A 27,856-nucleotide genomic window follows, 5' to 3' on the forward strand; every position below is an offset into this window, starting at 1 on the left:
TTCGGACAAAAAAGTCAAAATTTTTTTTGACCTCCAAAAGTCATAAAAAACGTCATAGTATAGTAAGGCGTCAAAATCGGACAAAAAAAGTCCAAAATTTTTTTGACCTCCAAAAGTCATAAAAAACGTCATAGTATAGTAAGGCGTCAAAATCGGACAAAAAAAGTCAAAATTTTTTTTGACCTCAAAAAGTCATAAAAAACGTCATAGTATAGTAAGGCGTCAAAATCGACCGAAAAAAGTCCATTTTTTTTTTGACCTCAAAATGTCATAAAAAACATCATAGTATACTAAGGCGTCAAAATTGGCCAAAAAAAGTCAAAAAATTTTTTGGCTTCACAATGTCATAAAAAACGTCAATGTATAGTAAGGCGTCAAAATCGGCCATAAAAAGGCATACTTTAGTATGGCCTCAAAATGTGCCAAAAACGTCTTGGTAGATTACAGCACAGCTTGGCTCATCACCATCTGTCATGTTTGTTGTCATACAGGAGCTGCGGGGCAGGCAGGCTCAGCAGGCCTCCCTCCAGGCTCTGTGGTCCCAGCTCCAGCCTGAGGGCGGAGTCGAGGAGAGCGACGAGGCCCAGGAGAAGCTCCACGTCACAGGGAGCAAACTGAAGTTGCTGAGGCAGGTGAACCAAGACCTGAGCACCCTGCAACAGCGACTGGTAACCAACTCCGATAGTTTGAAGATTGTTTTATGTGATGTGCAACAGCTGTCCTGAAATTGTGGATAAAGTATTTTGATATTGATGTTTATTCATTGTTGACATTTTTGTTTTAATTTGCTGTTTTTTTCCCTTTGAGAAGCTGAATCACAAGGTGAACCACAATGTTATTTCTTTCTTTGACTTGTTTTTAATTCAGGACTGTGAACCTGCATCAGACGGCCAAGGCCAGTCTGCCTCTGCAGATCCTTCTCAGGAGGCTACACATTCAAAGAAAGGCTCCTCTTCTCAAAGGTAAAGAACTGATTTTTAATATCTGACCTTTTATTAATGCAGCACTGTTCAAGTTCTGTTTGTGACTTGTGGATTAAAAATTCAGATTTTTCTTAAAAAAGAGTGCAGCTCCTCTACACTCTTTGCAGACTCTCCTCATTTTTGCCGTCTTATGACCTTTTCACTAAACAGTACATGTGTTTTATACTTGCCTGTGATAAAATTCATCCATGCGTCCTGTGTGTCGTGCAGAGAGAAGAGGGAATCGTCCCCACCTCGGTCCTTCTTCTACCGAGTCCTTCGTGCTGCCTTCCCCCTCCAACTCCTCCTGCTGTTCCTCCTGCTGCTCCCCTGCCTGATTCCCATGTCAGAGAGTGAACCCAGCTGTGCTGTGGCCAACAACTTCGCCCGGTCTTTCCACCCCATGTTACGTTACACCAACGGGCCACCACCCACCTGATACAAACCTAACTGGGGAAATAAGAGACATTTTTCTTTTTCTTTTTTTAAGAACAGACTGAGACATGAGCCACCTTTTTTGTTGAACTGAAACACATGACCAAACTGTGGAGCACAGATAAATCTATTAACTTCCCAAGTCCCAAAATTGTATTTTATTGTTTATTTTCAAAGATTTAAACTGAGAACATTGTATTTATTCCAGGAACAAAATGTGGGCCATTTGACTGCATTTCAGTCAGAAAAAAATGAAAACAAATGTGTAGATATATTTTAGTTTAACAATGCAAAGATCTTGACAACCCGTCCCCTCTTGGAGGAGTCACAGATGTGGAGGCGTGAAGCAGCAAACATAGCAGTGGCAGCAAAGAGATGTACAGCAACAGGTAAGAAAGTTTGAATATCTTTCAGCTGCTGTATGATGGTCTGTGGTTAACAGAAAAGCCAGAAAATATATTCAGTGAGTTCACTGTAAAATAACAAAGATTAAAGACCCAGTAAGACGACAAAATCACAAAACAATTTTTGACCCATCAATTTTTTTGAATTAGCAGATTTTCACTGAACGTTGCTTTGGTTTTTTTTTCAGATTTTCAGCTTCATTCAACAAATTTACATATAATCACTGAATTCAGTGTTTTTGTCTCTTACATGTTTATATCACTACAATCAGGGTCTGAACTGTGTTATTTTATGAACTGCTGACATTTCATTTTGTCTGACTTTTTCCTGCCTGTTACACTGAACTCAAACTTTTTTTAAACACAAAAGACACTGGTTGAATTTGAATGTATTCTATAAAAGGCCAACAGTACAAAATTATAGCAGTTTTTATACATATATCCATATTTTTTTAGATGCTATTTGTCTTGTGTAGATTGTGAGCAGACATTTCAATCACTGTTGAAACACTGTAGATTTAGCAGAATGATGTTTATGTACAAAATGTAATAATATAATGCATATTTATAACATCAAAAGGTGGATTTATGCTCCTGATGTTCTGCTAGTAAACAATTATTGTCTTAACTCCATTAGCATTTTTGTTTTATTTCACGGCGTAAACAAGAATGAGTGGGTAAACAAAAACAACAAAAACAAATGAACTGGAAACTGACAGCCAACTTATAGACTCAAAGCCCTCGAGGCAACACTGAGATTCCTCTAATGATTGATGAACATAGTGAAGATAATGAATGAAACCCAGCGGTCCTTTCACTTCTAATTTTACTTGTTTACACATTAATTATTAAAAGTTTTCAGGGATGAGATTCTTTTCCATGACCGTGAAGTACACTTTAAATACACAGTGATAATACAGTATATGATAATACAAAGTAAGGCCGGAAGAAAAGCACACGGCAGACAGAAGTCCAGAGGACAGTTATTTTAAAAGTCTACATTCAGTGACCAACCATTTATCTTAAACTGATTCTGATTGTCAAAGCTGCATCACGACAGTGGACACAACAGCTAATGTAGCGAGCTAGATACAAAACCAATCTTTTTCTTCAAGCAAAACTTGACAGATATGAGTGCAAAGTTGTCTTAAGAGCAATCGTGGTTATTCACAGAAAACAAGTTAAGATATATCTTTAACAACAAAGACAGGACTGATCTGTGACTGTCGAATCATCTGGTGTTAGCAGGTGTTCTAAAGCGCCCTCTTGTGGTCAGCTAAAGGTCTGCCATGACAAAACAACCCCTGGAAACAGCCAAAAAACGTTCCCTAGTTACAGCCATCTCAACTTCAGATAGTTCATTTCTATTGATGCTGTATACTTAGTTTCTGACCAGGAACATCACTGACAAAGCTAAGTGATTTTCTGTTTTGATCTTGTCAGTTTGTTAGCTAATGTAGCCACGCTAGTTTTGCCTTCCAATCTTTCAATGGCTTGCCAAAAACATTTTCTATTTCCTAAGCTACATAGGTCCTACTGCACTGAACAATGAAACCATTTGTCATTTTAACCAATATGAAACAAACAAAACTTTCAGCATTAAGCACCAACAGCTAGCATACTTTGGCCTCAGGCATGCTGTCAAAATCTCATGGGAGCTGTGGTTGTTGAATGCTAACAAAATAACGATTTTATCTCTGTATTCATGACGCACATCTCTCCTGAACATTGTACATCATTGTAGGAAATACAATACACTCACTGGCTTTGCTTTCCAAGAGTTAGATGAGAAGATCAAAACCACTCTCGCCTGTATAGTAAATACAACACTACGGCCAGCAGCTAATTAGTTTAGCTTAGCATAAATACTGAAAACAGTGCTAAGTCTGGCTCTGATCACAAGTGACAAAGTCAACATCATGTCACTTATACACTGCATTTATTTTTTATGGGTTAAACAAACTAGAAATACCACTGCAAATTCCTCCGCCATCCAGTCAAGTTGTAGCTTACATCCATGTGTATCCAGACTAACATACGTAGTGAAGAAAAGTGTTTTGTGAGGCCACAGTGACCTTTGACCGCCAAATTCTAAAATGAAATTCAGTTGGCACTTTATTAGATACACCTGTGAAATACAATGCAGTCCAATACAACAGCTCAGCCATAAATGTTGCCTCTGCAAAGGTAATCAAGTTCAGGTCTGCGTGACACTGTCAGAGACGTGTTAATTTAACTAAATGTTTATTATCACAGTTGTGGTTTGCAGTGATGTTGAACTGGACTCCAGTACCATGCAGACCAGTCCATCACCACCAACAACAAATATAGGCTATATTTGAATTAACACCTCTCAGAAAGTTCTAGCAAAAACTGAACATAATAAGTTTTGTAAATGAAGAATTTGTGGCACATCTGTTGCATTGTAAAGGTGAACCTAATTAAGTGGCCAAGGCATGAATATTAAAGAACTAGCTACTTCAATATCTCAGCTGACTAACCCTGAACTGGGAAACTGGAATCAGTTAGAGAAATGTTCAGTTAACCCTTCAAGGGGAACTCCAGCAACTTCACACATCTAAATGACTAATACCTATTTATACTGTCTGAATATAAGGGCAAAGATCGCTCCTCTGAGATATGACTGATGACACATAAAAGAGGTAACGTTAGTGAACAACCTCTGCAAATGAATGAGCCTCACTCTGCGCTTTGATGTCAAATGCAACGACAAAAAAATCAAGAGTAATCAAGAGTCTTACTGCTCCTTCAGGTTCAACCAGACAGGAGAAGACAAAAAGAAAAATCTTTTGTTAAGTTTGCAGCGTAAACTGTCACAGTAACTGTTACTCAAGAGTTTCCCTTCAACCCAACTCACTGTTTTCACTAAACCCACTTTCTGAAACACAGTCCTGGTCATTGGACCTTCAGGATAGAACCAGCAAGGGACAACAGGAGGTTCATGACAACTGTATCCACTGCAATTAAAAAGCCATTGTTTCCTGCCTGTACCTGATGTTACTGTGTAGCTCTGGCTTCATTATCTCTGGCAACATCTCAGCGTGAGTCAAAGCTGTCTCCTGTCATGGTTACTGCAGCAAATTAAACTCACTGTCTTGCCTTAGCACAACAAATCATTATCTGGTAGAAAATTCAACTCTAAGCCCAAAAGACACACAGCAGTAACATATGACGCCAACATTTAAACAGGTAGTGGTGTCACAGGCCATTTCATGACAACAACTTCTTCCTTTTCTCTGGCTTTTTGTGGTAGTAAGGCAGTGAATCCTACGAGTTTGGTCTGTCTTCTAAAGCTTTGACTTATGATTAGAGAAGCTCACCAGGAGTCCACATAGTGCACAATCAGAGAATCCGGCTTCCAGTAAAATCAGTCCTATGGACTAGTTTTTGTGCAAAGCAGTGAAAAACCATTGCATCTGAATTCTGATCTGTCTACTGGGGTTCACCTCCAACTCCAGTGCTGCTGGGAGTCCAGGTATCTGAGGGGCCATCTCCGGAGCTGGGGGGCCGAGCAGGAACCTCCCGCTGGTCCGCGGAGTCCTGCTGGGGAGCCCAGCGAGGCAGCCGGGAGCTGTGCATGATGTGGGCATCCAACATCTCCAGCAACAAGTCGTACAAAGGCACCATGTTCTTCATTTTCATGCAGTGGAGGTGGTCCATGCCTTTGTTACTGCACGATTGAAAACAAAAGCAAAAGAAGGAAAAAGAAACTTAATTGGTGGTTATTCTGTGGCTCAGCGGGGAGCGTAATGACTGCTGAAAACAGAAGTAGTTCAGTCATGATGATGGTGAGCAGCCACACGTCTCACATGTGAACAGCACTGAGTGGATAATTTGCATTTGCAAATTCAACATATTTCCAAAAAGTAAATATTTACGAAAATAAAGAGCTTTTTCTTAACACGGTATCACTGTAGTAGTAGTAGTTATATCATAGGGATGACCTGGGTTTGCTTTACCTGACATGACGGATGTGTGAGAGCAGCATGAGCAGGTGAGCGAGGCGGGTGTACTGTTGGCGGAAGGTGAGGCCGGTTTTAGCGATGGCCCACACCAGGGCGTCCGTTACGGCGTCCAGAAGGCGAAGCAACTTGGAGCGACTCTGCAGGTCCTCGCTGCCCTCTGACGAGCTGAGGCACATGTCTGGCAACACACAAAGACACAGAAATACTCAACACCGGTAATTAACAGAAAGAGTAAATAGAAATTCTCAGTGTTTCATAAATATTTCAATATTAATAAATAAAGTATTCACAACGAGCTGTTAATTTGACTCATGACGCGTCTGCCTCCGCTTCATGATGAGCTACTTTTAATAAAAAGAGTCTGCATCAGTTCAGGTGTTCTGTGGGGTCACCCACACCTAGCCGCCACCAGTGCAAAGATTTTACTCTCAAGATGCAGGACCTTTAATGGCCACTAGATGCTCTAGTTAAAACTGCAGTCAATGGGAAAGACCCTGAATCTCTCATTTTTAATTTTCAAGTCTGAATAATTCATGTCTGTTTAATATATTCTAGGGGTGAAGAGGGTTTTTTTTTAATACATCCTGCTAATACATTAATGTCCAAACAGACAAAAGCTGTACTGGTGCAAAAAAAATGATCCCATATCAACTATGCTGGTGGAGGCAATTAAATAAGAAAACATAAGTCAGATGTTAATAACTCTTTTGTGTAAATGCTCAGCAGAGAGGCTCTGATCCTGTTCATCTTCAGACAGGTACTGCCTGTTACTCCCAGCATTCAGCAGAACCAATGAGGGCAGAGACTCGAATTATACACAGTGTTCCCATTAAGGTTTTTCACTGGTAAGTTATTTAGCTGGTCCCCTTGCCAACCCTGACTCACACAGATAGGATTACATGCTGAGATACCAATCAAACACTCGAATGCGGTTTCACGTACAGGAGCATCTCACGCACATACATCTTTTTTTTTGTCACACCAACACACATGCAGTGTGTCACGATATATGGATCGAACATGCAGGAGAAACAACAGAGGGTGTGGGAGCGCACACACAAACACACACACACATGCTCACTCACTGGAGTTCAGGAGGATCATGGCCTTGAGGCAGACGTACTCCTCCCTCTGCAGCTTGAGCTCTCTCACCCTGGACGTGGCAGCGATGAGCATATCAAAGATCTCCACGAAGCCCTGGACACAGCTCCCCTCTTCTCTATCATACAAAGACACAAACACCAGCAGTTATTCTATTAGGAACGACGCCTGATTCTTATCTCACCAAACAGCAGAAGCTGTAAGACATTTTGCAATGTCATTTTATTCTACACTCCTGCTACACAACAGGGAAACATTGTCCTTTTTGATCCACTATTTTTATTTCACAGCTTCATGTTGCAGATTACAATCTTGTGTAAAAATGTAAGATATGACGCATTTTTAAAGATGAATTCGCTCCACCTCGACCAACTACAACTTTTAAAGTACCAATTAAATGTTAATGAATCAGTGATAATGATCCAATAATATAACATATATAGTTCTTTCAAGGAAATTCCTGTTTTTCCTGAAAATAGTGCCACACAACACGGGTCTTTCCAGGAAGATGTTAATATACTTTTACTTACTTAATGATATTTTCGGTACAATCTGTGTATACTTATGTTCTTTAACTGTTAGTTTCAATGCATGACTTTTACTAGTACAGGAGTATCTTTATCGTGTGGTATTACTACTACTTTTACTTAAGTAAATTATCTTAAAACTTTTTTCCAGCACTGGAAGATTCATCCTGGCGTCAGTCATGCACTGAAGCATGCACTGCATTACTTCAAAGATATGATATGATGATAGGAAACCACAAAGGAAACGTAAATCTGCCTTCAGCGACAGAGTTCAGGACACTTTGCTCCAGATTCTGAAACAGCTCATATCTGTGGTAAAATGTGATCTCATTACCAGAGTGATGCAGATCAGACTGTGGTAAGGCCTTGGGTTAAATGTGTGCTGGATGATGGTCTTTGACTTCATACACAACACAGACTGGGACCGGGACACTCGGCACAACAGGTGCTAGACTTTTAAGGGCAATACTGATCTAACTGCTTGTGTTTCTTGTCTCCTTAGTTTCAGCCATATTGCCGTGTCCCCCAGATCTCAGCTATGGCTTTGGTGAATGCACATCACACACTGTGAAAGTTGACCCAAGTTGTGCTAAACTCGAATCTCTAATCATACTAGTGATGTAGAGATGTGAAATTTAGGCGGTGGTACCTGCTCAGGCTGAGGTCAGGGGAAAAGATGAGTTTCCCTGGATGGTCCACTGACCTCCACATCAGGCCCATCATCAGCACCTCCAGCCAGCAGCACTCCAACAGGTGCACCTGGTCCAAGAGACTGAGCTCCACAAACCCTGAGGAATCAAAGACACAATGAAAGACTACATAACTGAGATTTTCTTTTATATCACAGCAACTCAGTCTCTAATACAATAAGCAACACAAAGACACAATCAAACCAAAGAATAGAGAAAGAAAGATAATTAAAAATGCCAAAACTCTAAAATCTCATGGAATCATACTAATCACACAAAGTCCTTTTTTTCACTGTCAGTGCTGTTGAATGTGAGCTAACACTTGATCCTGTGATCAGCAAAGCAACAAGTCATGAAAAAGCACAGCAGCATCTCAATATACAACTCAGACAGTAGGTGCAGGAGACTGATTATCTTTGGGTTTTAAACTGTTGAAATGTGACAACTGTCACATGCTCATCTCTGTTACTTGAATGAAATCATGAATGCAAAAAATCTTAAAGAAACTAGAACAGCACTCAGTAGAACACATTCCTGCACCACGGCCAAACAATCCCACACACGTCTGTCTAGCTCTTATAATAGAAAAATAAAAGGAAGAAGGAACTCATCTGTCCGTAATGATTTATTTGTCATAAAACAAGTATAACTCTGTGTTGAATGCAGATTTAGCATTTTCTTTCATGAGATGTTCCTCTTTAACCAGATCCACACCAAAACTGGATGAGATCTGCCCTGGCTCATGCCCCAAGCCAAATTTGGTGCAAATCAGTTCAGTACTTCTTACGTAATCTCACTGACAAACAAACCGACAAACAGACGCAGCGGAGGTAATAAATACTTTGACATTTTGGGGAAAAAGGCCTCTTTGCTTTCTTGCCAAGAGTTGAATGAAAAGATTGATCCATATGCTAAACACAGAGCTACAGCTAAGGGGCAAATACGTGTATGTCCCAAAATGTCAAACTATTCCTTTGAAATAATAATTTGAAAGACACAAAATCCAACTAAAAGTATTTATGTCAAAGAGATAAGAACAGAAATGGAGGATAAACCAATAAAACCCTCAGTGTTTAAAACCAACAATCAACTGTCGCTCATTGCACCTTAATCACCGCTTATCATCACCCATCTGCGGATCTCAGCCCCAGCTCTACTGGTTCTGACATCAAAAAGTTCACCGATATCAAGTTTTATACTTACTACAGAGCATACAAAGGTGTTAGAAAACAAATGACTTCTAAAACCTTAAATAAATTACTTCAAGCCTTTTGAAAGGGACCCCTGAAAACCATCGACACACACCTGGAATCTTCTTGGCCCAGCTGATCATGTGAACCAGCTCCTTATCAGCCAGGTTGGTGAGCGACATCATGACGTTGGCTTCGGTCAGCAGCCCACTCATGTCCTTCATGAGGTAGATCTCTGGCGGCTCCGCCTCCATTATTCGCTCGATCAGCTGCTCCGGGGTCAGCGCAGGTGGCTGCAGCTCGCTCAGCAAACCCTCCGCTGGTCCAGTTAAAGCCTTAGGTCCGCTGGTTCTGCTCTGCGAGGACAGACGGGTCAGTCGCCTCGTCTTGGCGCTTCTGTAGTTTCCATGCTCCTTTCGCATACCTGAGACAAAAAAATGATCAGATTCCTCTCACTTATTTGTGGAATATGGTTCTTGCTTTGCTGCTCTTCGTGTTTTAACTTGTGCTCGGTCAGATTACAACGTCCTCTGTGGGCTGAACATGCTAACAAGTAAAGACAGTGAAGATCTTGTAGCTCCTACATTAAAAAGCTAAAATGATGATGAGGGACACTTGAAATCCCCCACAGCTAACAGCAGTCTACTCCACTTCAAACAGCTGCTGAACAGATTCAGAGCAGATAAATAACAAGAACCATTCATGGCCTTTGACAAGGGGTCGCATCAGTCTGGATATAAAAAGAAGGAAAAATGCTGGAACCACATGAAGCAACGATACTGTTCTCTAACATAAGATACAGGAAACTAGTGACCAAAACATGATTTGTGTAAATTTATTTTGGGTAAATGTAGAGAGAGGAAACAAGGCCACACTGATTGACTTAAAGAAAAGAAAAAATACAACCATCTCAGATGGGAAAAGAAGGACAGAACTAACACAAATAAGCAATTAATAAGGACACTAACCACACTTGGTCATGCCAACTTCATAGCACTTGCGAAGGCGACAGGCCTGGCAGCTCTTACGTCGGTTCTTGTCGATAGTGCATTGATTGGTTGCTGGGCAGATGTAGTCATTGTGTCCTGTGACAAAGACGAAGAAAAAAGAGAGAAGATGAAAACAAAAAGAAGAATAAAAATAAAGAAAGGCTAAATCACTGCACTGAGATCCCACAGGCTTGTAGATTCCTGCTAATTTCACAAGGGCTTAGCACTGTCTCACTGCAACACGAGGACCTGCTAAAGGGCTGATGACATACTTTGTTTTGCTTCTTCCTGCCCTGCGAACCTGCTCCTTCCACTGTCCATGAAGGCTCAGTGAGTGAGTGCAGACACTTCGGTTCATGCTTGGCAACAACAGAATCTAAATACTGCATTTATTATTCAGTTGTGATTTAATTCAGTGCAGTAGCAGCTCCTCAGCATGGATTACTTAGATAGTGATGAGGTGTGACAGTTTTAAAATCGGTGTCAAAAATTCTTGCAGGAATGTGAATATGTGTTTATGATTCAGGAACACTGTGTGTCCCAGTTTAAAATTTTTACAGCCATGCCAATGATCTTTGTACCACATTTCGTGGAAATCCATCCAACAGTTGAGAACAAATATCAATCAAAAGGACAAACATCCACAGTATGGTGACACTGGAGAAAAAAAACAAACAAAAAAAACAAAAAACAAATGACACTCAGAAACAGAACCTACTACCAACAAAAACTGAGTTTAATCACCTCTGACCATCTTAGCTTCACCAAACTCGTACTTTACATTTCATCGTGTCTCACCTTGGATGCTCCTCTTGAAGAAGGCCTTACACCCCTCACATGACCACACGCCATAGTGGTAGCCGGAGGCGTAGTCGTGACACACAGAACAGTAGTGGAGGTCTGCCTTCCCGCCTGATGACACCACGCCCTCCTTATTTTCCTGGGAACGCATTCTTGCGCTCTTGCTAACAGATAAGGAGAGTCATCGTCAGTCTGCAGCTTGTTCCATCTTAATGAATCGGTACCACATCAGTGCTATGATTACATATTATTTTGTTAAGCAGGTAAACAATGAGGGGGTTTTATGGTGTTGTTCGAACAAAACAATCTGAAGACATCACAATGAGTGATGAGATTCACTTTACACTATTTTTCTTTAACTTTTTTTTAACTTAACAATTATTCCATTGATGTGTTATCATCAGGTGCGGCCCTTCAACAAACAAAAAATTCAACAAAAAACAAATCAACAAACAAATTGCCCTGCACCACCGCCCCAAAGGCAAAATATACAACTAACAATCAAACAAGCAAAAACACAGATCAACAAATTGGTAAACAAACAAAATCAACAAACAATCAACTCAAAGGCTATAAACAAACAAAAAAATCAGGTCAGCTGCCCTGCAGTACCACCCCAAACACTGCAGACAAACAACTCATTTTTTCCCCCCAATTTATTTATTGACTTTATTTACATGGCACCTCCATGTTTCTCTGCGCTGGTCTCTAACACACACTTGAGCCAAAACTAAGCATGACTTTCTGCTCCCACTCCCTGTTCCAAAAAACAAATCCTTTGTTTAATGTATTGTCAGTCTCACTCATTGCTCTGTATGTGTGTGACGTGTTTGTGTTAGATCATCTGCTTCGCCTCTTGCTTCACCAATAAATAAGAAAAAAAGAAATAAACCATCAAACACACAAACAGATCAATAAAACAACCTGCCACACTGACCTGTCAGCTTGGGTGATTGGTAAAACAGTAAAGCACCATCCTACCTGGTTGTTAAGACACTGTCCCGTGGCGTCAACTCCATCCATGGACTCTGGATTGGCTGGCCGTGCTGGGATCGGGCCTGGGAGCGGTGCAGGGGTATGGGCGGCCCCATGTGTCCATGGCTGGGCCAGAATAAGGACGGGCTTAGTGACTGATGGACAGAGGGACAGTCTGAAATGTTGGGGCCGGCATAACTGAAGATAGTTGGACTGTAGAAAGGAATGGTGGTGAAGTCGTGGCCGAGGTCGGTGTACGGGGAGGGGATGCAGATGGGCTGGCTCGCTTCGAGGGACAGGCCAGGAGAGGAGGAGCTGAGGATCGGGGACAGGACGCGGCTTCTAACTCGACTGGAGTCCACCTCCTGGAGCTGCAGGAGGGGCTGATCCTTCTCTGGAGAGGCAGAGGCCATCACAACTACAGACAGTCTCAGTAGATTTACTACATCATCAACAGAGAATATGGGCCAAGGACAGAGTCATTTTTTTTCTCCTGGTGTCAAGTTCACTGTGGTAATGTCATTATCTACAAGTACTGGACTGTTGCCCTGAAAAAAACTGGCAGAGAATAACAACACAGACCGGCAGAATTACCTACACAGGCCGGCGTAATTTAATGTTACTCCTGAGTTCACATGATGAATTCTCAGACTGATGAATGTGTCTAACCAAACTTGTGCCTGACTTTTGTTTTGAGTCTGAGTCTGCTCAGTGTGACATGTCAGCGCTGGGACAGATCACATAATCAACACGGAGCTGATCCTGATTTTAAAGAAGAGGTCGCTCTCCAGAGTGCAGTGAACACCAGACAGGAGTCTGTTCTGAGCCAGAGTAAGGAAGATGTTCAGGGCTCATTCCCGCTCTCATGTCATTAGATGGCAGCACATGGACCCAGTCCCAAGACGTGTGACAGGCCTCTGCAGCTGGAAGACAAAGAGAAAAACACTTATTGAAGTAGTGAGATACTGAGCTTGAACCACAAAGCAAAATTTTGTAAGAGACAAAAGTCTCTAATGGCATTTCTTTACTTTAAAAAGAGTCTTTTATCATTTTTTACTTAAATCTTTACAGTATATTAAGCAAATTCCACTCAAGGCCAAAAATCCTCAACGAAAAAACAAAAATGTTCCTTATTCTGACAGACCAAATCTACAGCCACTGTGTTAGGGGGAGGACACTATAATGGACATATCACAGAATAATTATTTTAGAATATTTTTCATGCAACATTAATGATATGGATTAAAACTGCTTATGGTAATAATTTGGACATAAGTGTAACACACGCTGAAAGTGAAAATCCAGGCCTCCAGTTGCATTAAAATATTATCACTGCAAGGTGGAATTTCTTTTAGAGGAGTTCTGTGTCTGCAGAATGACACAGGAGGAAATAGGAAATACTGTAGGATTTATACTGTACTGTAGACAGAGACAGCTGGTAGATCAATAATTACAGCACACATATACACACACACACACCCCAGTTCAGTCTAAGCACACGTTAGTGTTAGTTTTCTTTTACGACATCTGATACAGCAAGTCCAGCAAAGTTAATCATTCCTGGATGACAGGAGTCTGACTTTAGTCACAGTTGGTACAGACTGTCTCTTCTTTTCTGGCATAAAGTTCACTCCTGAAAGCCGTTACTTATTCAGAAGGGGAAAAAAGGGTTCATTAATCTTTCCAAATCGCTTAGAAAACCTTTGGTTTGGCCAGTCAACAAAACCTGATCATCCACAGGAGTAGCTGGCGTCTTGGGCCGCAAGCGTAGAATTAGCGCTGTAGAAAACTGGCAGTAATTAAATTCACAAAGCTGCAGCTAGAACTAGTGACCATTAATTATTTTGGATACTGTGGAAAATGTTACAGTCGATTTCCTTTTTATGACACAAAAATAAAACATGAGTGGAAAAATCACTCTTACAGCTGTGAAAACACTGAGGGAAATGGAGCCATTTAAACATGCCTAACATCACTTTCAACCAATTTTGAAATAACCAAAGTTATGTCAAATATATTATATTATATTATATTGTCTTGTTATATTTCTCTCAGACTCTACACTGTATAGCTGTTTGTATTTTTGTATCTTGAACAAAAGACCACCACTGTGGAGGCTCTACAAGCAAATGAGAGAAATGCCTTTCTGGCTTCGGCCTTGGCTTTACTAAAGAGGTGCGGACAAATGATGGGTCGGTAGGAAGTTAAAGAGAGCAAAAGAAGCATCTTCTTCTCTTCTAATGCTGGTTTCAGGTGATTTCCTAGTTCACGGGCCATTTGCGTTTTTATGGAAAAATCTTAAGATGCCAGTGGCAGCTGTGCATCATGTGTGCAGTGTAATAATGAGGATGGTAAACTACTGTAACTGAGCCTACAACAGATTTTAATTTTATTAATGATGACTACTGCCTCAGGGATGTTTCAGGCTCCTTGGCCTTCACATTCCCCGAACCGTTCCCTGTTTCAACGGGGCAACGGTTTCAGAATATTTAGGCTTTTTTTAAAAAACATTTCCTTTGATAAACGGTCCATTTTTGGCCGATGATGCTGAGTGTGTGTTGGCAGTGGGAGGATGGCTTTGCCTCTTTCATCTATGAGTTTATTAATTCTTACCTGACGTCTAGACTGATGAAATACTTGGAAATCAAAGAGTTCGGGCTATTCTCTGTTTGAAGTTTAATTATACAGCTTGCCAGCTCATCTGTTTCTGCTTAAATCATGGGGAATGATTGATGATAAAGAGTAATACACTGGGCCACAGAAACTTCAGTTACAACATAGGCAGCCCTACTATCAATAGTAAGCAATCAGAAATTCAAATTTGATTACATTTAATGTCAAGACATTGTATATAATCTACCGGTTATATGCAGCAGAAAGAATAAAGAAAGTATTACAGCAAACGGTGCTGTCGTCTTCAGCTAGTTTAGCTTGACCAGGTTTCCAGTGACCTTGGGTCTGTAGCCAATGAACTGACTCCTAAAAACTGAGGAGTCACTTTAGGAGAACTGAAAAAAAAAAAAGGTTGTAGCAAGATTATGCTTCTTTAATTACCATTTTGGGGTAAAAGCAGATGTGGAAGAGTTTTTGTTTCCTTTGAAACTTTAACCTTGCCTTCAAACCTCCTCACTGTCACACTCTCCAGCAGCTGGCTGCTCATTGTGGGAGAAAACCTCCCAGATCCTCCACAGTGCTGTCCATCCTGTCGCCGCTAAGCTCACAAAGACAGAAAACACTAGACATAAACCCAATTTCTTTTACAGAAATTGAGTTTTAAAGAGCAAGGTTCAGTTCAAGGGCACTACAACAGTTGGGAAACGTTACTCGACAACCTCGACAGCCAGCTCCACTGCTCCCATTACTGGTTTATAGAACTATCACACCGAACACACACATTTGACAATGACAGTTATTTTCAATAGAGAAAGTGGCTGCGCTCTCTTGGGCAGCTGCACAAACCAAAGCGCTGAGCACTACAGTGATTTTCCACCAGGTTGTGCAGCAAAAAAAAAAAAATCTTAAATTGAACTTTGATCCCAAATACGTTGACCTCCACAACACAAATCCACTTGGAGTCAGGAGGCAAGGAAGAAAATACATCAGTAATAATGGCATTTAGAAATACAGTTTGAATACCGAGTTAAAGTGTTTTGGTGTTGTTGTTTTGGAAATTTTGAAAACAATGTTTGAAAACATTCATGTAGATTTTACACTTTAGATCGCGCACACAAACTCCCCAAATCCCCAAATTTCTAAACAAAGCCAAATAAAGCAAAATGTGAAGTGACAGAACTGCTCCCCGGCCATCAGCCAGAACTGCATGCCTTTTACACAAAAGCTCAAGGCCACGTTCTTTTCCCATCCTAAAAATCTCACTGCCTCCCAAAAACCAGGCGGAAACGGATATGAAACCGCTCTTCAAAAAGAAACCTGCACCTTTCTATATACAGTAAGGGAGTATGAGTGGGGATGTGTGTGCTGGTTCGTGCCAGAGAATGTGAAAAATCTCATTGAATTGTTTGCCCTGCTGTGGAAAAAAAACCCCCACAATGCCCTGCTTTAGATTTACTTCAGTTTCTTTTCAAAGGCAAATGAAACTCTGCACTCAGCAAAAATTAAAAACACACACATCGCTTGGAGCTCCTCAGTGCTACTAACCGCCCAACTCAACCTCAACTATACACTGATTCACTCATTTATTTGGCATTTCTGTACAATCTAAATGAAACAGCGGCCCTGCAGTGCACGCCTCCTTTGTGAAGGTTCAGTTTTTTTGCACACTGTGACTGAGAAGTTAACTCAGCTCATTTCAGAGGTTGTAGTGAGTAGTGGTGCTGTACTGAAATTGTCTATATGAAAAAATATTTCTAACGTCTTTTCAACCCACATACACGAAATGAGGCATGTATATCTATAACACAACCCACTGGTAACTACAGTCTCTCTGACAGTCACAATGTGAACTCTGTTAAGACTCTTAGGAAATGGTTTTCAAAAAAAAAAAAGAATGTTTGTAGCTGTGACTGACACTGACAGCACCAAAACTTAAGACTGGAAATATATTTATCTATCTGTCTTGAAGGTTACCGCCGTGAAAGTAAAATCCTCTCTCTGTAAAATCTCTTGGTAAAAAAAAAAAAGGATGAACTGTAATAGTGACTGTAGCCATCACATGCACATTTTCTGTGGTAAATGCGTTTTTGTTTTCCATTGTCATTTTGGAAATAGGGCCATTTCTGCACCTATCAGGTGTGAAGACAGGTGGGATGCATTTTAAGTAGGTTACATGTTTTTTTAATCCTGCCCTGTTCTTCATGACAGCGATGATATTATTTATTATTCACAAACAAACAAACTGATGTATACAAACACAAACTCTGACATTTCTAAATACAGAGAAAACAACTGACAAAACACACCAAAATGACCAAACTGCTGCCAGCAATGTTTAAAAAAAAATTGTGTGTCTAGTGTAGTTTTGGCGTGGCCAAAATGAGTTTTAATAAATGCAACACCTTTTAAATCAGCTCTCACCAATTCACCGATACTGAACGGGGTGATGTTGGACTAATCTACCATCAGATGCACAGTTCAAACAAGGAGAAGTGGGAGACTCTTCCTGTGAGCTCGTCTGTGTCACAGCAGCTGGCTGATAGCAGCCGCATGTTTACACAGCGGTAAGTGCTTTTTGAAGTAGTTCACATTAGACTTGTTTGAATTTAAACCAGAGCCAGATTTAGACGCAGAACAGAGACATGACAGCCTTCAGTCCCAGTAATCCATGCAAGGTTTAGATGTGATTTCTAAGGAAATAATTGTGGCAAAAGAAGCGTTAATTATATTAAGTATATCCCCCATGATCCCGTCTCCTGATTTCTGCGCAGATATCATTTGCTTTGCTTTTTGCAACGCCAAAGTCTCAAAGAAGCTGCTGCTGTAAAGGCTGATTATTTCCAGCTGAGAAATTAATACTTGAAAAATAAAATGCCCCAGAGCCTCCTGTGATAAACTCTCGATTAAAATCTCACGGTGTGGGTGAGTAATGTCTTGCTGGAGTTTATTCCATGCCACCTGTTCACCAGCCTCCACTGAAAGTCTGATCTGGTTTCTGATAAACACAGTTACAGGCCTTCTTCTACTTGTTGCTCGCAGCTCAAATATTTGACCTGCAGTAATGAGACAGTGGGACAGTTGGGACTTTAGCCCAGTGTCCTCTGCGCGTCGCCTGCGCTGACACAAACCTTAATGTTTGTATTTGTAAACATGTAAACAATGATTCTTACCAGAGGCTGCAGCTGCACAGAAAGTTGTCAGTGTGAGAGAGTGAGGTCCCGCCGCGGGGTCATGTGCTGGCCGAAGAGCAGCACACTGAGCCGAGGTGTTACGAGCCGCAGAAAGGCCGAGCACCGAGTAACTTCATCGACCGTCTGCTTGCGTTGATATAAGACGCGGCTGCTGCTTTCAGCCGCTGGCTGGTTCAGGGAAATGATGTCAAGCGAGACAGAGTAAGGTGCGCAAAATCCTTCAAAATAAAACCCTTCCTCATGAACGATTCACAGCTGGGTTTTTCACGCTTTACGTCAACACTGGTGCCAGCATCAACGTCAAGAAATATGAACAGTATAAGAACACATGTACCAGTGAAAACTTTTTTTTTCTTTTCTGTGAAGTACTTTATTATTTTTGAGCTTTTCAACTCGGGAGTATTTAGGTTTATAAACCTAGTAAGAAGTAATCACAAAGGAGGCACCTCGACCAGACTAAGACACACTTTATGTTGTGCAAGATTTTAGTTATTTTTAAACCTGGACCTGGAAGTGATTTTTAAAGCAACAAAACAAAAAATTGCTGTTTCCAGCTCCTAAAATGTGAAGATTTTTCTTAGTCTTACCAGTCACTTAGTGGTGTCCTAAAGGCATATCTATAATGCCCTAAGACTCTTTTAACCACCTGGATGAAAAAAAAAAGAAAAACTTGTAAGTTGTGCTTCTATTTTTGACTCAAACCTGCGTTCAAACAGGAAAAAAGGCTGTTGCAACTTGGGAAACAAGTTGAAAATCTTTTATATTGTGTAGCATATAAAATATGTTTTCATCCAGATGATTAAACGAGTTTTTAGTGATTTTAAAAATATAGTATATAAATACATTTTTTGGACTGTCAGACAAAATAAGACCTGTGAAGACATCACCTTGGGCTATGAGAAATGCTAACTATTATTTTCCATTATTTTCTACATTTGACACACAAAACCGTCCACCACGTGACCAGGAGAATGAAAACCAGATTAATCGATAATGAAAATAATTGTTAGTTGCAGCCTTATTTTTTTTTTTTTTCTTTTCTCCAACTGCACAAGCTTCAGCAAATGTATGCTTTTATTATGAAGGAAATCACCCTGTTTCCGGTTTAGTCTTATTATGTGAACTTGAAGCTGCTCAGGGAAAGTCACCCAAAGACATCAGAATAAACCACACCCTCCTGTTTGGCGCGTTATCCCCGTTTAGATACCGAATGTTCATATTAATCCTAAGTGGGACCGTTCCGTAGATTTACTGTCAGATGAAGTCAGAGATAAGCACAGACTGCTGAGGTCAGTCTGGACACAACACATCATTCCTACCAATGTAACAAGCAAATGTTTTTCCATTTTATTGTTTGACGTGGCCAAATTTTGACTCACATCCCCTGGGGGCACATTTTGGAGACTCTCCGTAAAAATCTGCAGACACTGCCACTGTGAGATGTTTTCAAATAATCGCTTAATATCAAATGGCTGAAAATAGACACAAAAGTTAATTACATTATAATATCCCACAAACCAAGGTAACGTCTTCACGTGTCTTGTTTTATCCCACCAACGGTCCAAAACCCAAAGTTATTAAGTTTCTTATCACTGAAGACAGAGAAAAGCATCAAATCCTCACGTGTTAGAAGCTGGAAGCAGCAAATAGTTAGCATTTTTCTATTTAAATAAAATAATCATTGATTTTCCTGTCAATCAACTTATCATTGCAGCTCTGTTTTCCTTTATAGGAAAATACATCATTAGCCCCTTCAGTCTGAAAGCTTTAGAGAAAAAACCCATGTTCCTTCATCCTAATAAAAAAAAACCTCCACTGTAGGCAGTCTCAATTCAAATTCAAGGCAACAGTTATATTTTTTTTAAAGAGGGACTCAAATGAAAAGATGTGTTGACAGTCCTGACATCAGACCATTTATAACTGATGTAAAAAAAATTATCAAGGCAACACCCTATCATCAAACTCTGAAATATAACATAACAGAGCAAAGCACATCCTCACACTGAGGGTGTGCATTTGAGAAAATATGTAATTAAGAGGAACCATTTACTGTTTTTATTTTATTCAGTTTCCTGGACACTGAATCTATTTGCAGCAGAGAAATTCGAGGACATGTTCCTTCCTCAAATTGCAACAGGTGAGATGCATCCTGAGCCAAATAAAATGGATTCAGCTCGTCTTGTAGCTGCACTGCGTTCTGAAGCAGAGGCTGATATCTACTTTTGGGGAGTTATGAACAGAGCTAAGATAAATAAAGTGGCTGTTTATGGTAGGACTTAAATGTAAAAGTGTGAAAACTGCCTGATTGTGGTATATCTGTTTATGCTGGTCCACTGGTACATGCTTGGCCTCAGAGGCCTGCGCCATGACTGTGTTTAACGCCAGCACTCGCAGAGCAGCAACGCGGAAGTCTGACCTCCGCTCTCCTCTGAGCTCATTAGCAAAAACTCCAGAGAGGAAACTGCTAATGACTCTGCAGGCGAGGCTACAAGCGAGCTACGAAGAGCTGCAGAAAACAAACAATGCCACACATAGTTTATTATTCCAAGGCCAATGATGCGACGTCAAATGAACAGTCAGGGTTCTACTGGAGGCTAAATCCAGCTAAACTCCATCACCTGCTTCATCCCAATTAAAATCCAACAAATGGCAGTAACACAGGGGCTCTTGCTCCTTAGTGTGTAAATAAATAAAGAGTGGCTTAATAACTACGTGGCGTTTTACAAGAAAGTACCTGTCTTCCAGAAATATTCATGGTCTGTTGCCACATTATATTATGTTCGAACATGTTGAGCTCTTCATAAAACATCTGCAAAGCCTTTGCATAAAATGAGTAAACTCCTCAGTGTATCTTTAACTACATCATCAGTAGGTTGCAAAAAATGTTATTGAATCATTTACTGTAAATCAATCAATAATTTCAGCAACAGCTGCGAGAACAACAAAACAATACGGTCCTGGTGAAGTGTGAAATGAACTTTAGGTGTAAAGCCGGTGGACAGACCCTTTCATAGTTAATAAAACTGAACATTCACCTGGGTTTTTCACTGTGGACATATGTCACTGTCCATGTCTGTAAACACACTGTCTCATGCTTGTGTGTACTTTCAAAGACAAACACATTGCATTCATTTGGCGGGAGCTTTGGTCCAAAGGGACCAGGCATGCACTGACTGATCCTTGTTCTCTCCACCCCACTGAGATAACCACTTTCTGACAAACTGTACCATCGCACTCTACATCATCATGTCAATTTGGTTTTGCTGACTAGCCACTCTGCTAATTCAAGGGCTTAAACTGTTTATGTGCCGGGTCCCTGCAAGCTTTGATGCCACAAGAAAAGCAGGTTCATCAGTTCTGCAAATCAGATGCAATATCAGTAAGGACAAAATGATGCTCTGTGCTGCAATTAGAGAAGCAAAACAGAACATCTTTCAACACTTAGTTGTCCCAGTACCTGGAATACTTTCCCCAGATTCGCTTCCCCCTCTACACCTGTTCTCCCAGGAGTCTCAGGGACAGAGTGTATGTGTGTGTGTTTAAAAGAGCATTTTCACCCTTGCAATTTTCTTTGAAGAAAAAGAAGCATAAAAAAAAAAAAAAAGCTTTTCCCAGTCACAGCCCACCGTCACACCTGCCAAGATAATCATTGAGAATTACGATGCGCTCATTTCTCACCTCTCAAAATCCAATTTCCGTGATTACATTTTGTGGCCGTGCAGTCTGTCAGTGCTTCAGAAGCTCATTTGACATTACCAGGTAATGGACTACAGTCTTTACATTCTGACCAACCCTACATAAGTGCACCGCAGGTTACAAGGTGCAAATTGTGCCAGAAGATGTGACTATGGCTTCTCCCGTCTTTCTGTCATTTGGTTTATGGGGAGCTGAAGGAGCAATTTACCCTTAAAATTGAGCTTTTAACCCTCAGTTGTCATAATGGCACATAACTAATGAACATTACTGAGATTTGGTCTCAGTCATTTCATAACCTCTCTACTTTGCTGTCAGTTTCTTCTTGTCACTAGAAATTACTTTTTTTTGTGCTTTTGTACCCAGGGTGTATTATCTCTACTCAGATCACACCAATGATGGCACTGCATGTAGTTCAGAGGATAAGCCTCTTTTATTTGCCAAGTCAGGGGGCTTAAGAACAAACCTCACTCTACCTGCTGGTCTGGGCTAACAGAATCACGTTGCTTGGTTTCCCATTAGTGTGCATACTGGGGTCGACTAGATACAAAAGGCAAAAACCCTCTTTTTGTGCCCAAAACAGAGCAGAATAGTTGTTATTTGTGCTTCCAAGTCCAAGCCTTTTGGAAGTGTTTCATCACGACTCTTTCTGTTTTTTCTCTCACTACATATCAGCCCTTTCTGTGGGAGAAAACTGGGGAGAATGGCCTCCCAAGAAAAAAAAAACAGCATCACTCATTTCAGCAAATGTCCTAAAATGATATATGTTTACATTCAAGGGACAAAGACTTCTAGCGGCTATAAGAAAATATAACTCTTCACCATCAGCAGCAAAGGAGGAGGAGGAGGTCAAGAGATGTTAAATGGGTAAACAAAAAATACTATCCAACTTTACACTCATCAGCACCATTACAGACATTCAGATTGAAATGAGGACTTGAACAAAACGGCGTATACCAGGACAAAATGCGTGAGTCAGATGAATAATTCCAAATGCTTTTCTCTGAGTCAGACCTGAAAGCAAACACTTAAAAAGTAGTCCCCTTGGAAATGGCCATCAGGGCTAATTGCATAGGGATCGACACCTGGGTCGAAGAACTGTAACGCTGGATCATAGCAGGTCAAGGAAATTTGTTTGTTTTTTTTGTCTGCCTAAACCCTAGATTTCCAAGTGGATCCATTCATGTATGTCCATAAAGGACTGAAAGACTCCTCAAGGCTGCATGCCCATATAACAGTAGATGTAGACAATAGTACAACAAAAATAACTACGTCGTAATGACGATAATATTGGTAGAACAATTTCCCAAACTAGAACGACATAAAAGCTAGTTAAACAAATCTAGAGAAAAAAGTAAGGGGAGGGGGGTGGTTGCCCAACCAACAGGTAGGTCCTCATAGTAATGTGGAAAGAGTCCAGATCCTCATAAATTGTTGAGTTGTTCCTTTGAGTGTAAACAGGGTATGGTGCTCTGCTGACATGCACACTTGCATGATTGACTATGGATGGGCTGTGATGGTGTGCATGGCAGTATATGAGGACAATTTTTTTTTTTATGAGGTTAAATGTTTTTAAGACAGTGTTTTAGGGCGGAAACAGCTGGCACAGAGAAAGGAGAAGTCCTCTGTGCCCTGGGAGAGATGGATCCATCAGTAAGAGGAACACAGAAGGTTATGCCCCCTTCAAAACTCATAACCCCAAAGAGCTGCCCTCCGTTTCACTGCTGGTTACATCAGCTTACGGATAGGTTGTTACATAAACTGTGTTATGGCTTGCATATGCAACTAAAAATGCCAAAAATCCATAGACTGCTCCGCGATTAAGCTTCACATCATTGCAAATACAATCTCCAAGCTGTGTGCAGAATGCTCCCTTGGGGCCTAATCTATTCTCTTTATAAGCAAATACTTCAATCATTGTTTTCTGGTGAGCATCAAAACAAGGAATCAAAACTGCCTGACCTCCAGGCTGCAAGGGTCTTGTCAAGGTCAGAGGTTCATGTTGACCTCTGAAGGCCTGGGACAGGACAGGCATCACATCCTGGCAGCTTTATAGAAGTGAGAGTGGGAAGTTGTTGCTCTTATTGTGGCAACCTGGCACATGAGGTAACACTGGGGGCATGTTGTGCAGCTTGTTGTCACACGCTGACCAGTGTGGGAACTATTTATTTGCTGTTTTTTAATTACTGCAGGGATGAGACGGGGGGGCGTAAAATGATTCAGCTGGTTTTGGTGGAGTAATAGTTTTAGATAAAGAGGATGATGTGTGGGCGGAGGATTAAAAATGCTTTCAGCCTTGACCCTCTGCTCTGCTGCTTTTTGGTTAAAAAGCACTAGGACAGTTCCATTATGACCAAAATTATACACACCTTTCACCAGAAATGAGAGTTACAGGACTGTAGCTAATTAGTTAATGGTTCAGAGATTTTGGCTTAAATTACTCCTTTTAAACTCTGGATTTCTTTGCAGACTTTTACCAAGCTTACATGCAGCTTTGACCCTCAGCCAAGGCCTCTCTGACTATTTGTGTCCTGCCTAAAGACTGAAGATTATCAGGCTTTATATTTCGGACTGACACGCCTGAGAGTCTTTTAAATCATCTTTAAAATCCCTATTATAATAGTCGATTTGGTCTATGGCTTTTTATATATTTATACTCTGTATTTGGTTGTAATTTATTAAGCTGCTTTAATGCCAATGGCCAGGAGTGTTTTTTTTTTCAACCACTGTTTTAATTCTTTTTAATTAATATTATTACAGTTCATAAACAACTAATCTTTGCTGATTTATGACGTGTGGTTGGGAGGCAGAGTTGATTACCGTAAGATGTGCACAGCGCACAGCATCAGTAGGGAATTGGGAGATGGTCAAGAAATTATTATGCACATTGTGGAAGGATACAGAGGCTGTCAGACAGCAAAGCAGTAAAGATGAAAAACTTTGCCAGGCAGAAAGAAAAAGAAGAAAACAAAACAAAACAAAAAAAATCACATCATCTTCATCCGCAGATGACGATGAAATCCTGGCCCCTGCTCAACAACTATTTCATAAAGCAGATGGTTTGCATGAACTGAATGGTGGTTTGGTAGTGATATAACCGAGGAAAACAACAAAGAAAGCAATAATACAGGACAAAGACTGAAAAGAAAAAGGTTGATGAGTGTGTATGAGACACTGTAGGTGTGTGTGTGTGTGTGTGTGTGTGTGTGTGTGACATTGAGACAGAGCAGAGAGGGAGGCTTTGGTGTGTGTGTGCGTCAGTGCTTTGGACATTTTGCTGCTGGTTTCCTGTAACAGGCTGAAGAGGTTATTTATTGCAGAGTGCAGTGCCTTGCATTCTCTCAATTAATTGAGCAATTAAAACCACCTGGGATTAAAAAAAAAAAAAAAATAGCTAGCAAGCCCACACAATTGTTATTCAACTCTGGATTTAGAAAAATGTTTTTTTATTCAGTAGGTTGTGCGCAGGCTTGGTGGGTTTTTAAGATTATTCTGGTTTGATGTGCAATGTGCAGTAAAAAGAAAGTTTGTTTACCTTCATTTTGGTTTGTTGTTGTTATTTTTTTCTTTTGGGGGCATTTCCAAAATACAACCACACAGAAGAAACCCAGTTCATCTCTTCTGCAGCAAAGCCACATCTGCCCATCTTCTACAGTACATCTGCAATAAAAGACTTCAGTAAGAATTTCTCATTAAATCTCACTGCAAAATCATGTAACTCAACCAACAACGTCAGCTTGGTTCAAATCAGCTTCCGCTGAATCAGATTTATTTTTGTCCAACACACAAGCCGTCCTGGGGATGCGATTGTTAAAAGCCAATTAATGGTTTGGTTGGAGTTTCACTTTGCAAATGAATCACGAAACCACTGACCACTGAGGAGGAGTGTGAGACTCAGGATGAGTTTATGTGATCTCACGATTTGTTGCTCGCTGACAGAGTAAAAGCTTATTGGCCACAGTTTAGTTTATACTTGCGTGAACACAAGACAGACAATTTAGTACGCATTTTACTTTCGTGACTGTATAACTGAACCTAAACACTGTCCCTTTTCTGCTTGGTAAAAAAGCAGCATAAGTATTTTGCTGTCAGAATGAAAGGACAAATCAAAGACCTACATGTAAAAAGCACTTCACTTCTCGAAGCCACATCAAAAAAAAAAGGCAGAAAAATAAGCACCAACAAATATACAATCAATGATGCCTTTTCACTACACTACCGGTGCTCACATCCTCTATTGACCACGACCTTTCATCACGTCCTAGGTGTGTGTGAGTGAGTAAATGTGTGTCCAGCCTTTCAGAGACTGACAGCCTGAAAAATCTGCCACAACTGCACCTTTTTCTTTTTTTGTGGCAAAATGTTGGTTTGAAAGTTTTTTTGTCCACTTAAAGCTGACATTGCTCTGATGTGCCTTTTCCAAACTCTATAAATTTACTGTGAATGGTGTGGAGCTCTACTCCACAGATTTGTAAGCTCTTCAGTTTAATGTTTCTTATTATTTTTGTTGATGACATTTCTGTTCGTCCAATTTGCAGCTTCACTGGTTAAATGTTGTAATGTCGTAAACTCTGAAGATAGTAGTTAGAAAACCACCTCATTTCTTTGACTTGCTTCACTGATTTAGATAATCTACAATAACTGAACATCCATTAAGTTGTGTGTCTATTGTTATAATCACAAAATTCAAAAGAAACGAATTAACTTATGACTCATTGTGTGTGTGTGTGTGTGTGTGTTGCTCTGACTATAACCTCAAATCTCACTGAAACAGAGTGTATTTAAAAGTCAAATATTATTTAAAAAAACATTTTTATACCATAAAAATGTATGAAGGATGTGGTGAGTGTTCCATGCATACAATATACAATACAGCCTGAAAAGTATATGGATTTATTTGTCCTGGAATAAAATGTTGACATGTGGGCAGACAGTGCCCCCTAGTGGTCGTTTTTATCACTTACACTAAATAGTATTGAGGCCTGAGAAATGTAGTGAAGCTGCTAAAAAAATTTTTTTTTGCAAAACACAAAATTTACAAAGACAAACAAAAAAGCTTGGTTTCAGTTCCATCCATGTGTTTCACGTGTCAATTTAATATATTTATTTATGGTTTTGGCAATAACTTTGCTCTACATTGTCGGTAATACTGTAAATTGTTTTTACTTGACCTGTGTTGTTAAAACTACAAGACAAATATAATCTCAGTTCTTTCAGTCACTGCTTCTCCTGAAAAATCCACCGTTTTTATCTTCATTTACAGATAAATGACGAATGAAAGAAAAAAATCTTACTGCTTGGAGAAGAGTAACAAAGATGCTTCCACACAGAGCACGACAGGTCACTAAATGGTTTGACCAGTATGAAAATAATGTGAGTGACATGCTGTGGCTTTCACAGCCACCAGATCTGAATTCAACCAAACACCTGTGAGAGACTTTGGACGTGTTAAACAACCACCACTAACATTAAATTACTAAGAACTAATAAAACATAATAAACAGAATTGATGCCATTGAGAACTGAAGCTCCCACTGCTTTACTATGACACTTTATCTTGGGTTTTCTTTTATTTTTGCCTCCTCTCCACTAATAATGAATGAAACTATTACTATTTTCATATACTATACAAAACCATAGAAACTGATGACTAGATGGAAAAAATACATTTAAAACACAAAAAATAGCTGTAAATAGAAGAAGAAGAAATGAATGTTTTTTTCTCTGTGCGGCAAACATTTATACTGCCTTACAAGGTGCACGCACACTCATACACACACATACAATGCTAATGCAAAGGGAGGAGTTCAGTGAACTGTAAAAACGCTAATGGGATCCCTGACAATATAATTAACTAATGAGGCTGATGGAAATGACAGCTCTCTGTCACCAGACACCCTCAGTCCTCTTCCTCCCCCCTCTGGATGCTCTCTGCTCACATCTGCTGCTGCTCTCTGCCTCAACAATCCTCTCATATACAGAGTTTTTTGCACAATAAATGATTTAAATAATGTTGATTAATCCTGAACTGACTGGCTAGGGCTGCAACTATCAAGTCATTATGGATTCAATTAGCTTGTGATATTCAATGCACAATGATTTAAAACTGAGGAAAAACAGCAAATCCTCACATTCGTGAAGCTGGAATCAGAAAATGTTTGGCCTGAAAAAAAATATTTGAAATGATTAAATGAGTTATTATAATAGTTGGAAATTATTTTTCTGCTGATTAACCAATCAGTTAATTGACTACTTATTTCACCTCTGCAATTAACCAGGAGTTCTCTGTGTTTGTCCCAG

At 40.2% G+C, this 27,856-nt stretch overlaps 2 protein-coding genes across 6 annotated transcripts in view; one reads left to right on the forward strand and one right to left on the reverse strand.

Moving 5' to 3' along the window:
• LOC121199612 (nesprin-2) overlaps positions 1 to 1,606 on the forward strand; it is a 61,014-nt gene extending 59,408 nt beyond the window's left edge. For 3 of the 4 annotated variants that reach the window (XM_041064459.1, XM_041064461.1, XM_041064460.1), the window contains 3 exons: positions 492 to 668; positions 868 to 962; positions 1,194 to 1,606. In XM_041064459.1, coding sequence (XP_040920393.1) covers positions 492 to 668; positions 868 to 962; positions 1,194 to 1,401 — 480 coding nt within the window. In that variant the 3' untranslated portion in view covers positions 1,402 to 1,606. The remainder of the gene's footprint in view (positions 1 to 491; positions 669 to 867; positions 963 to 1,193) is intronic. The other variant, XM_041064462.1, reaches the window with a different exon arrangement.
• A 2,254-nt stretch (positions 1,607 to 3,860) lies between these two features.
• esr2a (estrogen receptor 2a) lies at positions 3,861 to 17,978 on the reverse strand. Of its 2 annotated transcripts, none has more exons than XM_041064465.1 (9): positions 17,843 to 17,978; positions 12,066 to 12,982; positions 11,082 to 11,248; positions 10,263 to 10,379; positions 9,410 to 9,718; positions 8,119 to 8,203; positions 6,873 to 7,006; positions 5,782 to 5,965; positions 3,861 to 5,492 (listed from the first exon to the last, which is right to left on the reverse strand). In XM_041064465.1, exons 2-9 carry the CDS (start codon positions 12,470 to 12,472, stop codon positions 5,255 to 5,257), a joined length of 1,641 nt encoding a protein of 546 aa, XP_040920399.1. In that variant the 5' UTR covers positions 12,473 to 12,982; positions 17,843 to 17,978; the 3' UTR covers positions 3,861 to 5,254. The 2 variants fall into 2 exon arrangements, with proteins under 2 accessions (XP_040920399.1, XP_040920397.1); XM_041064463.1 differs by having other exon boundaries at positions 8,065 to 8,203.
• Between the last annotated feature and the right edge of the window lie 9,878 nt (positions 17,979 to 27,856).

The sequence above is a fragment of the Toxotes jaculatrix genome, chromosome 19, assembly GCF_017976425.1.
Source record: "Toxotes jaculatrix isolate fToxJac2 chromosome 19, fToxJac2.pri, whole genome shotgun sequence".
NCBI classification, from domain to species: domain Eukaryota; kingdom Metazoa; phylum Chordata; class Actinopteri; family Toxotidae; genus Toxotes; species Toxotes jaculatrix.

Bases quoted from the DNA above. Each gene is read 5' to 3' on its own strand.
- esr2a (XM_041064463.1), bottom strand. From the start codon at position 12,472: ATGGCCTCTGCCTCTCCAGAGAAGGATCAGCCCCTCCTGCAGCTCCAG. The intron at 8,204-9,409 runs GTGTGTGTCGAT...TTGATTCCTCAG, and splicing joins CTGGGCCAAGAAGATTCCAG to GGTTTGTGGAGCTCAGTCTC. The intron at 7,007-8,064 runs GTACCACCGCCT...TTTGTATGATAG, and splicing joins CCTGACCTCAGCCTGAGCAG to AGAAGAGGGGAGCTGTGTCC.